The sequence below is a fragment of the Pithys albifrons genome, chromosome 12, assembly GCF_047495875.1.
Source record: "Pithys albifrons albifrons isolate INPA30051 chromosome 12, PitAlb_v1, whole genome shotgun sequence".
NCBI lineage: Eukaryota > Metazoa > Chordata > Aves > Passeriformes > Thamnophilidae > Pithys > Pithys albifrons.
In genome coordinates this window covers 2,652,631-2,666,152 of record NC_092469.1, presented here as the reverse complement: position 1 = coordinate 2,666,152, position 13,522 = coordinate 2,652,631, and the positions used below count along the sequence as shown (strand labels likewise).

At 48.1% G+C, this 13,522-nt stretch overlaps 1 protein-coding gene across 1 annotated transcript in view; it reads right to left on the bottom strand.

Moving 5' to 3' along the window:
• Positions 1–3,198: 3,198 nt before the first annotated feature.
• The window catches only part of WTIP (WT1 interacting protein), an 89,713-nt gene continuing 79,389 nt past the window's right edge, over positions 3,199–13,522 (bottom strand). Inside the window, exons 6-8 of the mRNA XM_071567327.1 lie at positions 12,449–12,500; positions 10,532–10,600; positions 3,199–7,239 (exon numbers count right to left, since the gene is read on the bottom strand). Coding sequence (XP_071423428.1) covers positions 7,087–7,239; positions 10,532–10,600; positions 12,449–12,500 — 274 coding nt within the window. The 3' untranslated portion in view covers positions 3,199–7,086. The remainder of the gene's footprint in view (positions 7,240–10,531; positions 10,601–12,448; positions 12,501–13,522) is intronic.

The following is a 13,522-nucleotide window of genomic DNA, read 5'->3' as shown; positions in this document are numbered from 1 at the left end:
CTTACTTTTTGCCCAGTTTTCAGTTTGTATCTCTCCTGTGCTCTTTGTGGGAGCACAATGACTTGTGCTCTCTAATGTTGTGTGTTGTCTTCTGATGAGACAGAAACCAACAGAGCAGGTACTGCAGAAATTAATATCTGTTCTTAAACAACATGGGAACTTGGGTTTGCTCAGTGTTAAGAGATGGTGGGAATTGTACTGTGCACTAGGACAGGATCTTAAATTAATTTTGAACAGGAAGAAAATATTTCTTGTCTTCTGAGTCTTACCAAAAATTGAGGTTAACTCCATAGCTTTTAAAATACATAATTCATCTGCTCATAAGCCCAGTGGTGGTGACTGATGGGTGAACTGCAGTTTATTCCAGAAACCAATGCCCTCTGTTTCGAGGGTGACACTTTCATGTCCAGCTTAGACACCCAGTGAAGACTGGTATGTCCTACTCAGTGTCCAGCAGCTCTTCTCACTGTTTCTAGACCTTGCTTAGTAGTTCCTTCTTCAAAGTTTCTTATCTGTAAATTGGCCCAAGCATGAGGTTGTAGCACCAACTGGAATCCTGGTTTTAGCAAATTCAGCTAAATTCAGTGATGACCTCACGTTGGATGGGAGTGTTGATCTGCTGGAGAGTGGGAAGCTCTGCAGGGAGATGAGGACAGGCTGGATCTGTGGGGCAAGGACAGCCCATCAAGGTGCAGTGCTGGGTCCTGCACTTGGGTCACCACAACCCCTGCAGTGCTCCAGGCTGGGGCACAGGGGCTGGAGAGCTCCTCAGTGGGAAGGGACTTGGGGGTGCTGGTTGGCAGTGCCTGAATGGAGCCCAGGTGGGCAAGAAGGTCCCAGCAGTGGTGTGGCCAGCAGGATCAGGGCAGTGATAGCCCCTGTGCTGAGCACTGTGAAGCTGCACCTTGAGTCTTACAGGAGGGACACTGAGGGGCTGGAGCTGTGCAGGGCAGGAATGGAGCTGGGAAGGGGCTGGAGCAGCAGGAGGGGTTGAGGGAGCTGGGAAGGGGCTGGAGCTGTGCAGGGCAGGGAATGGAGCTGGGAAGGGGCTGGAGCAGCAGGAGCAGCTGAGGGAGCTGGGGGGGCTCAGCCTGGAGAAAAGGAGGCTCAGGGGGCACCTTCTGGCTCTGCAATCTCTGCCAGGAGGGGGGAGCCGGGACAAGGGGTTGGGCTCTGCTCCAGGGCACAGGGACAGGAGCAGAGGGAACGGCCTCAAGTTGTGCCAAGGGGGAGGTTTAGGTTGAATATTGGGAAAAACAACTTCATGGAAAGGGTTGTCCAGCCCTGGCACAGCTGCCCAGGGCAGTGCTGGAGTCATCATCCCTGGAGGCATTTAAAAGCTCTGCAGATGTGGTGCTTGGGGACATGGTTCAGTGGTGGCCTTGGCAGTGCTGGATTAATGGTTGGACTCGATGATCTTAGAGGTCTTTGCCAACCTAAACAATTCTATGATTTATATACACATACATATATTTTGCTTTGAGTGTGTGTGTTGATGGTGGGGTGTTGCATCAAATGACCTCTTGTCCAACCTCATTTATTCTATGATTCTCTAAGCTGTGGGGACTGAGAGCTGAGTGACAGGGGTTTGAGCTGCTGACAGACCCACCAGCCTAGTTCTTATCCTCGTCATGGTTTCCAGAACTGGCCCAGTGTCTCTGGCTCAGCCCTGGGATGCCTTGGGTCCCTGCTGCAGTCAGGAGCTGCAAGGTGAGGGCACAGCCCTGAGGATGGCTGGGAAGGTGGAGGAGCAGGGCAGGCAGAGTCCTCCCAGATAGTGTGTATGACAGATTTAGTCCCCACATGTCATTCAGCAGGTTCATCCCACAGGGCTGTGGCGTGGCTGCCCTGCCAGGGATCCCAGCATGGCACAGCCCTCAGAGCCAGGCCTGGCTCACCCCTTCCTGCCATGGAAGGTGGTCATTTCCAGGATGTGTTTCCTGCGTGGAGGCCCACGAGGGGCAGTTAGTAGTTTTTAAGTTCTCTGTTCTTTTCAGTCAGACTGGTTATGAGTTGGTATAAATTCTTGATGCATTTAGACGTCCTAATTTGTCTAGATTTTTATTGAGTCCATTTGTGTCACCCATGTGGGAAGATCCCGTTAAAATGCTTTGAGTTGGTCAGCCTTTGTGCCTTTTTTTTCTTCAAGGAGAGCATGAATTGCTTATTTTGGATGAATTTTTAAAAATAATGAGTGAAAAAATAGCATGTGTGTGAGGGCCCTCCAGAAGTGTGGCACATCTGTTTCAAAGCACCCAAGTGCAGACTGTGTCCCTAAAACAATTGTGGCATTTGTAACTCTTTCCATTCTGACTGTGCAAAAGAAAAATTTGCCAAAATAGCCAATGTGGGGAAAGCTCTAGTAAGTTTTGTTTCCAGCTGTGAAGTCATTTGGGCTTTGCCAGGCAGAGTGGCAGAGCTGGGGAGGCCCCTCAGACGGGAGGGTGGCAGCCTGTGGTTGGTGCTTCTCTGAGTCACTGGAGGAAAGAACATGCACAGGGAGAGCAGACTGAGCAGCTCAATGGAAAGGAAAGTCACTGAATATGAGGAAGTAAGAAAGAATTTGGCCCTTGTCCTCCTTCCCCAGACAAGATACCAGCCACGCTCTGCCTGACAGGACCACTGGGTGAGGACGGTAAATGTGACCAACTCCATCTGTGCCACGAAGCTGGAGACAAGGAAGTGGCAAAAAGCTTCAGAAAGGGAAAAGAGATAACAATGCATCTCTCTGATCCTATCAGAGCTCTGGCCACAGTTTCTGAATTACTGTGACTTCGCAGGAATACAGAGGAAATTCCCCAAACCCAGGCCCAGGTGCTTAAAGCTGTGTAAGGTCACAGGCCAGGCCAGGTCTCTCCTGGAACACTCCAAAGAATAACGGGAGTCTTGGAAAGCAAATGTCCCTCAATACTGACTGTCCTACATGTGAACTAGCCAGACTGGTTAAAGCTTAATTAACAATTGCCAGAGTGGCTGAATTCCTAAGTGCAGCTGCAGAACGTTAGCTGAGGGCATATTTCAGACCTTAATTAGTAACACTTGCACTGGAGGACCAAAATCTTTCACAAATGCAGCTGCAATCAATTCATCAGTCAGGCATTTCTGCAGGCAATACCAGGCTCTCCTGAAAATTGTTTTACTGCCCACCTAGACTGAAAAAATAAAACAGTTATACACAACAAACCACAGAAACAAATATAACTACAAAATGTCTTTATTGAAAAAAGCAGATTATAGCATCTAAGGTTAAATGAAACTTCTGACTTTAATATTAAATAACTTAAGATGATAGCAAGTAGCTTCTTCTTTAGATAAATAAATCTACATTTCCCAATTTTTTTCTTCAACAATCAAGGGAATCAAACACTGAAACACAAAACCACAAGTAATTCTAAAGACTAAAGACAGAAGCACATTGAAAGGTTTTACAAGGATATATATACAAAAATAGTTAAACTAATGTATATTTTCAGCATGTAAACTAGTTACATGATATACAAACTGGGAATTCATATATTTCCTACAAAATAAAAATCAACGTTGGTCCAAGTTCTTGGAAGAAAACTATATTCTTTTAAAGAAAATGAAAATATTTCTCAAATGAAAACTTAATTTAAGTCAAATTATATACTCTAGTTACGGCATTAGTTACAGGATGAATCACAAACTTTTAAACTTTTCTTGAAACACAAGAAAGCAGCTTTTGTCTCCTTTAGAGCTTTGGTTTACTTTACTACTCTGGAATTTCTGGTCTTAAAGAGCTCCTCTAACCGTGTTTTCCTTTTGAAGCTCCACCTTACAAAATATATACACACATACACACGTGCACACAAGTGAAAGGGAAAGGAAAGAACCCCAAACAAACCCTCCTTAAGGTCAGTTATGTGAGTGCATTCTTTTGTTTTGTTTTCACCTGACTGTTTTGGTCCTTTCTTTGGAACAGCCTCCCCGACCCAGAGCTCTGAGCTGCTGGCACAGCCCCACCCACGGGGAAAGGTGGGCCTGATGCAAAGGGGAACAGGTTGTTGTGTGTGAACTTCACAGAGACATTCTGCAAGTACAGCCAAGGCTTTTGGAGAACAATCACATCATCAAAGGAACTCAGGAGGTTGGTTTACATCTGTGTTGAGCTGATTTAACACAAGAATGCTCCATAAGAAAATCATTAGAAGCAGCTTTCTCATTTGCATAATTCCCAGGCAGGAGGGAAAATGTGCAGAAACTGCCACTAGCACTAACGAGCAGAGCTCACCATTACTTTAGGTTTAATTTTTCCCTTTGATTTGAAAAAAAAAACAAACCCCCAAACTGGCAGTTTCACTCAAGCTCCAGCTTTTATAGTCAGTGCTGGAAAAGCAAAGCTGTACTTCATAATACAGTAATGGCATGCATCTGCCTATAGAAAATACTGGTACAGCAACTGCTGCTTTCTGGCTTTAAACAAATTGCTTATTCTATGCTGAAATATCACCTTTTGGTGTTTTGCCATGATGACACATCAGAACTGGGTAGAACTACAAGAGACTGACAGATCAACATGTGAAGTAAAATTCAGTATTATTCTGTTCTACGGGATGATCATTTTCCAATAAAAGAAGAAAAGGTCAGGTATGCACGTTTGATAGTTTGCTGTTCCTTGGAAACTATGTTGGAACCTTAAGACTTGCCCCTGAAGTGCTGGGGAAGGTGCTGGCAGGGGCCAAATGGCAGAGTAAGTCCCTCTGGCCACTGTCAGATTGGAGGTTTTGCTTCTCTCCTCATAGAGCAGAGCACTTTTCCAGTACAGTGAGTACTGTTATGGGATGATTTGCTCCCAGGAACAGACCCAAACCTTCTCTCTGTATTTTAAGGACTGTTTTCCTAATTTGGGTTCCTTAATATATATTGTAAAGACATGCAAGTGAAAATGCCTGCAGGCTAATGTGGTCCAAGGGTTCCTTCCCTGGCAAACACACTGCACTGCAGCTGCTGCCCAAGGGTTATCCTGAAGCTCTGGTACAGTCCATGTTTGTAGTAACCTGAAGGAACTGACCTAGTCATACAATCCAGTTTAAAACAACTTTCCTCCCTGTTCTAGCAGTTGCTAGAACACAAAATTCCCCTTCCTCCTGAGGCTGGGCTGCTGACTATGGACACAGAGGGAGTGTGTGCCAATGCAGAGCTGCACATGCACCACGGCTCCTGTTTGCAGGCCAGGCCAATTGGGCCACAGTGTAGAAATGGGGCACTGGTTGCACTGCAATGCCTTCAAAACCTGGCACTCACATTAAATATGTTCATTATAAACTGATATATATTAACTAGAAAATGACTTTTTAAAAGTTCATCTGACTTGCCCAGGAGCACTGAGTAGGGCAGGTTAGTCTGGTCCATGGAAGTCTGGCAGAAGTTCAGGAAGTGTACCTTTTGTTCCTGACTAACAGAAAAAAACAGTTCTCAGGAAATTTAACTGCCCCTCCCCCACGTCCCCCATAAGAAAATTCCAGACTATCAAAAAGTTCTGTTAAGGGAGTTAATTATTCCACTTAGGAATTAGTGTCCATTGGATGCTCTTTGTGCTTTTCAAGAGCACCACAAATGGCTTTCAAAAAGTCAATGGAGCATAAGAAACTAAACTGCACTGGTGTTGCCAAATAAGTCACCTCCTCAGGCTGGATGGGGAATTTAACCGGGATTGCTTCCGAGCAGATCCCTCACATTCCAGCGTGGGGACAGCTGGAAGTGCCCCCATTTGCACAGGCACAGAGTCTGGGCTGGCATTTCCACTTCCTCTGGAGCAGAAGAGTTTTATTTTGTTGTAATTTCGAACACAGTTAAAGACAGCAATGGTAAGTTGTGACTTCAGGAAGGCTGGATCAATTCTCAGGGGAATGCAAGGAATTTTTTAGACATACAGATGAGTGATTTGCATGTAAATCATCTGCACATGGTAGAAAACAAACCATAAAAAAAGATTCATCTCACTTCCTATATGGAAGACATGTATTTTCCCCAGAGCTCTGAGGGTACTGTAAAAGCTTATGCAAAACATGGAAGTGTGTACATTCTATGTACAGCTAATGCTTGTTGGAAAATACCAATGTTTTGGTGGTCTGACTTTCTAAATTATTATTTCTGTTAAACTGTACTTTGTTTTCCAATAAAGACAATCACCCTAATCAGTTCAAAAGTAATCCAGAAAAGAACACAAAGCTGAAAAGGTAATACAAAACCACTGTCCCTCTCTTTCTTTAATAATGTCTCAACACACAATCATAAAGCAGTTGGTAACAAATGAAATCTTGTATAAAACAAGCAGTATAAAGACAAGTGTACCTTTGCATAGAAAGGGGCTGCTAATCCAATTAAACAGGTTGGAAAGATGAATTCTTTACTAAGTGCCAAATGGTCCAGCTGGTCTGAGTGAGGTTTGACACCATGGCCACTTTGTATACACAGCCAGCACTTGCAGGGGCTGTCCTGTCCCAGCCTGCAACTGCTGCCCCTGCAGTGCCAGTCTTTTGGAAGCATTCCTCTGGAACGTGGGGTTTGTATGAAATGCTTGCCATATTTCTTGAACAAGCTCAATACTTAGTCTTTGGATGACTGTGGAACCTTGTAGGATGGAGAACTGGCCTCACAGGATGCTGTTCTTTCCCTGTGCTGAAAGCTGTCCTGCCTACAAACACCCAGCTGCCTCCTGGTCACTGCTGCTTGGAATCTAAGTATTCTCTAAGACCAGAATTCAACAACACCAGCTAAAATGCTGGCATTTATCTTATGCCTGCTGCAATATGATAAGGTGCTACCTCTTGGAAAGTTATCCTACCCTCCTTACCCAGGTGGAATCTCCACTGAAGGAAGGTGAGCAGGGAGTGCAGAACAGCCCTTTGTACCACTGGGTTTAGAAATGCTGCCATTTACAGTTACAGTTTAGTGGTGAATTACTTGTTCAAGTAGACTGTGTCACAGAGAAAATGTCTAGATAAAAGAATGCATATGTACAAGATCAGAAAAGGACCCTTCACCTCTGATTCAAAAAATAAATAGCTGGTTTAGGTGGTTATTACTGGGATCTCATCTTTAAAGGAACACAGGGAACGTCTCTCAGAGCTCTGTGACGTGCATGGGGTAGCTGGGAGGGGGATGTGATGGCAGTTTGATGTTGAGGCGCCTGATGTGACAGCTGTGGCAGAGCAGGTGGCCCTCCAAGGGGTAACAGCGATGGCCTTCCTCATCATTGAGCTGCAATCTACAGTCCTGGAGGAAACACAGACATGCCAGGGTAGTGAGTGAGTCAGGCAGGGCATCTCCCAGCACTGCTGTGTCCTGCACAGCCCCGGAGCTCCCCCCGTGCCTCCAACACCAGCAACCTCTGCAGCTTTGGGCAGGGGGACCCCGACTGTCTCACACTGACATCACTGAACTCAAACAGGACAGGCCAGACTGTACCACCAGCCTTTTCTTTCCCCAGTGTGCCCCATTCTGGTCTCTTCTTCATCTCATAAACCTTGCTGCTAATCGGCCAAAAAGCAGGGCAGGGACTGACCCTGATGCACAGCCTGGGAGAGGCTGCAACAGAGAGGGGCTCATTCTGCAACACGGGAGCAGAGAGAACATAAGTGGAGAATGAGAGGAGTGGGGAGAAGGGGGGAGATGAGACATGTCTTACTTCTGAAGCAAGGCTAGGCTTTCTCTAGTTTGGAATTAAAAGAAATAAAGACTTCAAGACCAATGATCCTGCTTTAGTGGAGATGCTGGTACATGTGGGACTGGCAGAACTCCAGGGACAACACGGGGGGAACAACAGCCCAGGAACAGAGAGAAACAGAAAAGCAGGTGACAGTAACCCTGCCTGCTGACTGCTCTGTACCCTGCAAGAGAGACAATCCTGATTTTCAACCATCAGTGTTATCATTTTGAGGGCATTTGAAAATCATGGAAGTAGATGCTCAGATTCAATGTTTCAACTATGTTAAATACTTAAAAATTGTTACTGTGACCAGTCCTGAAAAACCAGAGGTTCTGAGTATGGATCTGTGCACTTAATAGAAAGGAAAAAACAAGGATCAAATTTGGCATATTTCAGTATTGAAAACAAATGAAAAGCTTTTAACTGGACACACAGTATGACTTTCAGAGCTCAAGTTTAAATCCTCAAATTTTACAGTGCTGAAATAAGACTGAAAATGGGTAAGCTTTAAAACTGGAGTGTTAGTTTAGTGAGGCCAAAATCAAAGTTTCTGCTAAGGTAGTTTTCTGTGTGTCACTGCATATCATAGAATAATTTTATAGCAATTTATGCAAGCTTTAAAATTAGAATTTAACAATTTCAGACATGCCAAGTTAAGTATCTTTTTCCCTCTCCAAAACGGAATTCCCTCTGTGCAAGCAGAGACCTTGCCTTGCCAGTGGGTTCCAGAACGAGGGTCTAATGATCTGTAACTGCTCCACCTCCTGCAGGAGTGAAGTGGCGGCACAGGAGTAGATGATGCAGAAAGGCAGCAGTTTCCAACCTGACCGCTGACTGGGCATGGCCCCCAGGTGAGGATGACAGCAGTCACTGCAGTCAAAATACTGGCACTAACTTGTCCAGCAACATTTGGGGACAGCTGTGCAGCCTGAAAACCTGAGCTGAGGCCATCAGGCAGGGCCCCACCCCTGCTGACACATGGCTGGCTCCTGATTGCTGCACACAAATGCACTCTGCTCTCTGGGCAGATGTGGAGGCAGCTTGATTTGCCTCAAATGGGAAGGAGAATGGGAAAATGAATAATGAAACAGAACTGAAAATAAACCCCCAAGTGGGACATTCTAGCATAAAGTCAATAGCCTGAGAGAGAAGGGGAGGGAGCTGTCAGCTGAGGTGAAGCCTCCACAAAGCAATGGATGGGGGAGGAAGGAGGAGGGAAGTAAAGCTCTTCAAAATACTGCCATTTCCTGTGCCAATTTCAGTTGAAAAATTCATAGAAAAGGATGGGGTATCTGTTGGAAAGGAGAGAGCTGAGTGCATGGGGTCTTACATTTGGGTACAGAACATTTCAAGATCTCCTGGATTTTATTGTTTCTCCCTCAATCAAGACTCTTTGTAAAACCTCTTTGCACAACAGTCATGGCAGACAGCATTGGTGCACTGCTGCCTCTGGTGCTAAAAGTTGGGCTCTGTGTGGGTATTACTGTGTTATATCAGAGCACAAAACTTACAGCAAAAGGGAAGTTTTTGGTCGATCCCAAATTAGAGGGATTGTTTCCCTCCTCATGTTCCTGGATGCAGAACTAATGATGAACTGAGCTTTGCTTTCCAAAGCAAGAGCACTAATTCCACAACTTGATCTGCCACAGCACGTGTTTAAATGTTCTAAGCAATAAGAAACTGCTCCCAAAAAAGAGACAGAAAGTCAGTGGTATCCTGGTCTCTTTTCTAGTAAAAAATTCAGCAGGGAGAAATCAGATCCCTTAGGAAAGCCTTGCACTGAGGGTTCTTCCCTACATAGGCCATGGGAATTCAAGTCTCCCCAGATCAGAGCCCTAAGGACCTTAGCCAGAGATGAGGAAAAAGAGAACTGGCATCCACTGTATTGAGAAAATTCAACCCAACCAATCAAACCCAGCTTTGAAGTTAATATATTGGGAAAAATCCCCACCCTGGCAGCACCCAATCCCTGCCTCCCCCTACCCAGGTGTGCCTCCCTGTGCCCAGGTGTGCCTCCCCATGCCCAGGTGTGCCGAGCCCTGCCCAGGTGTGCCTCCCTCTACCCAGGTGTGCCTCCCCGTGCCCAGGTGTGCCTCCCCGTGTCCAGGTGTGCCTCCCCGTGCCCAGGTGTGCCTCCCCGTGTCCAGGTGTGCCTCCCCATGCCCAGGTGTGCCTCCCTGTGTCCAGGTGTGCCTCCCCCTGCTCAGGTGTGCCTCCCCATGCCCAGGTGTGCCTCCCTGTGTCCAGGTGTGCCTCCCCCTGCTCAGGTCTGCCTCCCCATGCCCAGGTGTGCCTCCCCCTACCCAGGTGTGCCTCCCTGTGCCCAGGTGTGCCTCCCCATGCCCAGGTGTGCCGAGCCCTGCCCAGGTGTGCCTCCCCATGTCCAGGTGTGCCTCCCTGTGCCCAGGTGTGCCTCCCCATGCCCAGGTGTGCCGAGCCCTGCTCAGGTGTGCCTCCCCGTGCCCAGATGTGCCTCCCTCTACCCAGGTGTGCCTCCCCATGCCCAGGTGTGCCGAGCCCTGCTCAGGTGTGCCTCCCCGTGCCCAGATGTGCCTCCCTCTACCCAGGTGTGCCTCCCCATGCCCAGGTGTGCCGAGCCCTGCCCAGGTGTGCCTCCCTGTACCCAGGTGTGCCTCCCCCTCCCCAGGTGTGCCACCCCATGCCCAGGTGCCTCCCCGTGCCCAGGTGTGCAGAGCCCGCAGTGCAGCCCATGGGTGGGTGTCCGCCTCATGGGGTGGGTGCTGCCCTGTGGGGTGGGTGCTGCCCACTGGGGTGGGTGCTGCCTTTGGGGGTGAAGCCTGTGGGGTGGGTGCTGCCCATGGGTGGGTGCAGCCCGTGGGGCAGGCAGGGCGGGCTCACCTCGCAGTGGTAGCACTCCACGTGGTAGTCCTTGTCCATCGACACCACCCGGATGGTCTCCTCAGAGCCCTGGAGGGACACAGACACAGTGAGGGCAGTGCCCAAAAGCTGCCTTTGCGCAGGGCCCAGCCTGCCCCAGGGCCACCCCTTCTGCCCCAGGGCATCTCCTCTGCCCCAGGGCACCCCCTCTGCCCCAGGGCACCCCTTCTGCCCCAGGGGCACCCCCTCTGCCCCAGGGCCCCGCTTCTGCCCCAGCGCATCTCCTCTGCCCCAGGGCACCCCTTCTGCCCCAGGGCATCTCCTCTGCCCCAGGGCACCCCCTCTGCCCCCCCAGCACAGCTCTGGTCTCCCAGGGGTGCATGGCCCTGCACCACCGGTTGGCTGGTCAGCAGCACTCCGGGTCTCTGACACATCTAAGCTGGAGAAGGCATTTGGGAAGTGTAGCCAAAACTACATCCTCGAGGGACAAATTAGTCTTGAAATGAAATAGTTTTCCAAGGGCAACCAGGAGATGAACAAATGACCAGTCAAAACCCTGCTGCTTGGGTAACTTTTCCTTGGAGGCATCCTGGAGTGTTTTCCAGGAGTTGTGTCCCCCTCAGTCCATCTGCTGCAAAGCCCTTTGCACATGCCCAGGTCCCTGTGCACACCCCCAGGGACCGACAGACCAGTCTGGCAGGTCATTCCGTGCACAGCCCAAAGCCTCAGCGTGGGGTGGGTGCAGGGCAGTTGTGCAATCACTGCCTGAGCCCCAGGCCCTGCAGAGCAGCCCATACCCTTCTAGTAACCTCCCAGGCTCCTTCCCTTCCTGATCCACTCTGAAGACAGAGCTCATTAAATGTGCTGCCTTGCCTTGTTTCCAGTTGCAGGTGTGGTGAGAGCCATAGGTATGACGTGGACTATGTCTGAGAGAAGCGGTGGGCAAGTTAGTGCCTGCACTGCTAGACTTGAACTAACCTAAGAAACCCCCATGGGAAAGAGCATGGAGGCTCTCCTGCTACTCATCCCATGAGTCAGCAGTAGCACTGCCTTTTTTTTGCTTTTCTTTTTCTTTAAAAGAAAAAGAAGTTATTTTGTAAGGTCCAAAATCAGTGACATTTACAACCTACCACCTCCTCACAACCCACCACCAGGACAAGTAGGTCTGGCTCAGCCTTTATATGGTTTTAGTTATGTGAGACCTGGCCAGTTAACAGAAATACTAATGACAAATGAGAGTAACATGCAGAGTGATGGAGGTGGGCACGTGGGAGGCTCCAGCCACAGGCCTTACTGGGGCACAGCAGCCCACAGGAGGCAAACTCTGGCTCTACAAACATGGCAAGAGGGAAAGTAGGAGGTGCTGAGGCTCTTGTTTACAAGTCAACTGGACAGTGACCTCAGCAATGGGAACTGAGAGAGCCCTGCACCCACCAGAGCACGAGGGAGCACCATTAATGCACAGCTCTAGCTGTGCCAGTGACACTGGGCTGAGGTTGCAAGCAGGTTTCACCTGTCTTCTATTTTAGCCAACTTTTTGGTTGCCTTTTCCACCCCTTTCAAGCCCTTTCATTGCCACCCCAGGACAACAGATTGTGTGGGCTTCTCACAGGGTCAGGATAACCATCAGATGTCTTTTCAAGGGCTTTACTTCTTGGGTTGTTCTTGGAGCCCCAGCCAGGGTTTTTAATTAAATGAGATTTCTAACAGCATAATTAGGACCTGGAAAGCACCCTAAAGATACAAAGTGCTTTGCTGCATAAGTAGTATGACTATTACAACGTTTGGGAGTGACTTTACTGCTGAACTGTGTTTAATGTAGTACCTAACATAGTACAGATTTTGGAAGAGGGAGGAAAAGCATCTGGGGTGTTTTTAGAAAGTGTTCACGTGCCAACAGCTGTTTTCTGTCCGGGCTCAGTGCCTGGGAACACGTACCTGTGCTGGGAGGATCGGCTGGTTACAGGAGGCACATTTGGGTGCAAAAACCCTAGGGTGCAAGAAGAAAGGGTTCAAATCACAGTAAAAGCTTCTTCAAAAAGTAGAATCAAGGGAGCTATTCTATTCATGCCTTGTTTTTAGCAAAGCAGAGATCTACAGGATTTGAAACACCTCTAACTGTTTGATGATAGTCAGCAAAATGGAGATTTGGGAGAGGCTGATCTACTCCAGCTTTATTGCTTAGGTCTTCCTGACCTCCAGGCATAGTGAATCCAGCCCTCTTCCTGCATATGCCCTTTCTCTTTCTGTCCTTTTCCTCATAAAGCCATTCAGATTCTCCCAGAGACCTGGTGTGCTGACTGCAAAGCAGCTCCTGACTTGGGGACTGTCACAGTCTGACGTCAGAAAGCCATAACCTGCTAACCAGGAGAGGGGCTGATCATGGCTGGGATGTGCCAACTCAATCCAGCCACTGGGCTTATGGCCCACAGCTGCAGTTTATGACAGTCTCTGGGCCAGCACTCTGTGACCTTGTGCCAGGGTCAGTTGGTGCCAACAGGGTTGGATTCAGAGGGATTGGCTCTTGCTGCACAAGATGAGTTACTGGCTGCCTGGAGTAAAGGGTGTTCCTGCTGCCTTTGAGCAGGATCAGAACAGAGTCCAAAAGCAATCTCTTAAACCTCAATACCTTTTGTCTGGCAAGGCTAAAACCATGTAACACTGACTGCTAAAGACACGTCTACTGTCCAGTCTCAGTTAACATAACCTACACTCATGCCATGAACTACCAGAACCTCGACTCTTGGAAACAGCAGAACCTTCCATCACTTGCAGACTTGGCCTGATAAAATTAGTATTGGAAGTCCTGAAAGAACAGCCCCCAAGAAAAACCTCTGACACAACTTGATTTTCAGCCTCACTTGGCCACTGAATGCCACACTGGGCCCACAAAGTGCCCTTTTATAAACTTTAAAATATTTTACAAATGCAGCATATGAAAGCAGCAGTTGAGGGACATCTGAGCAAATAGGAGTGACCCTTTTAATCTACTACAAGGCTTATAATAACTCT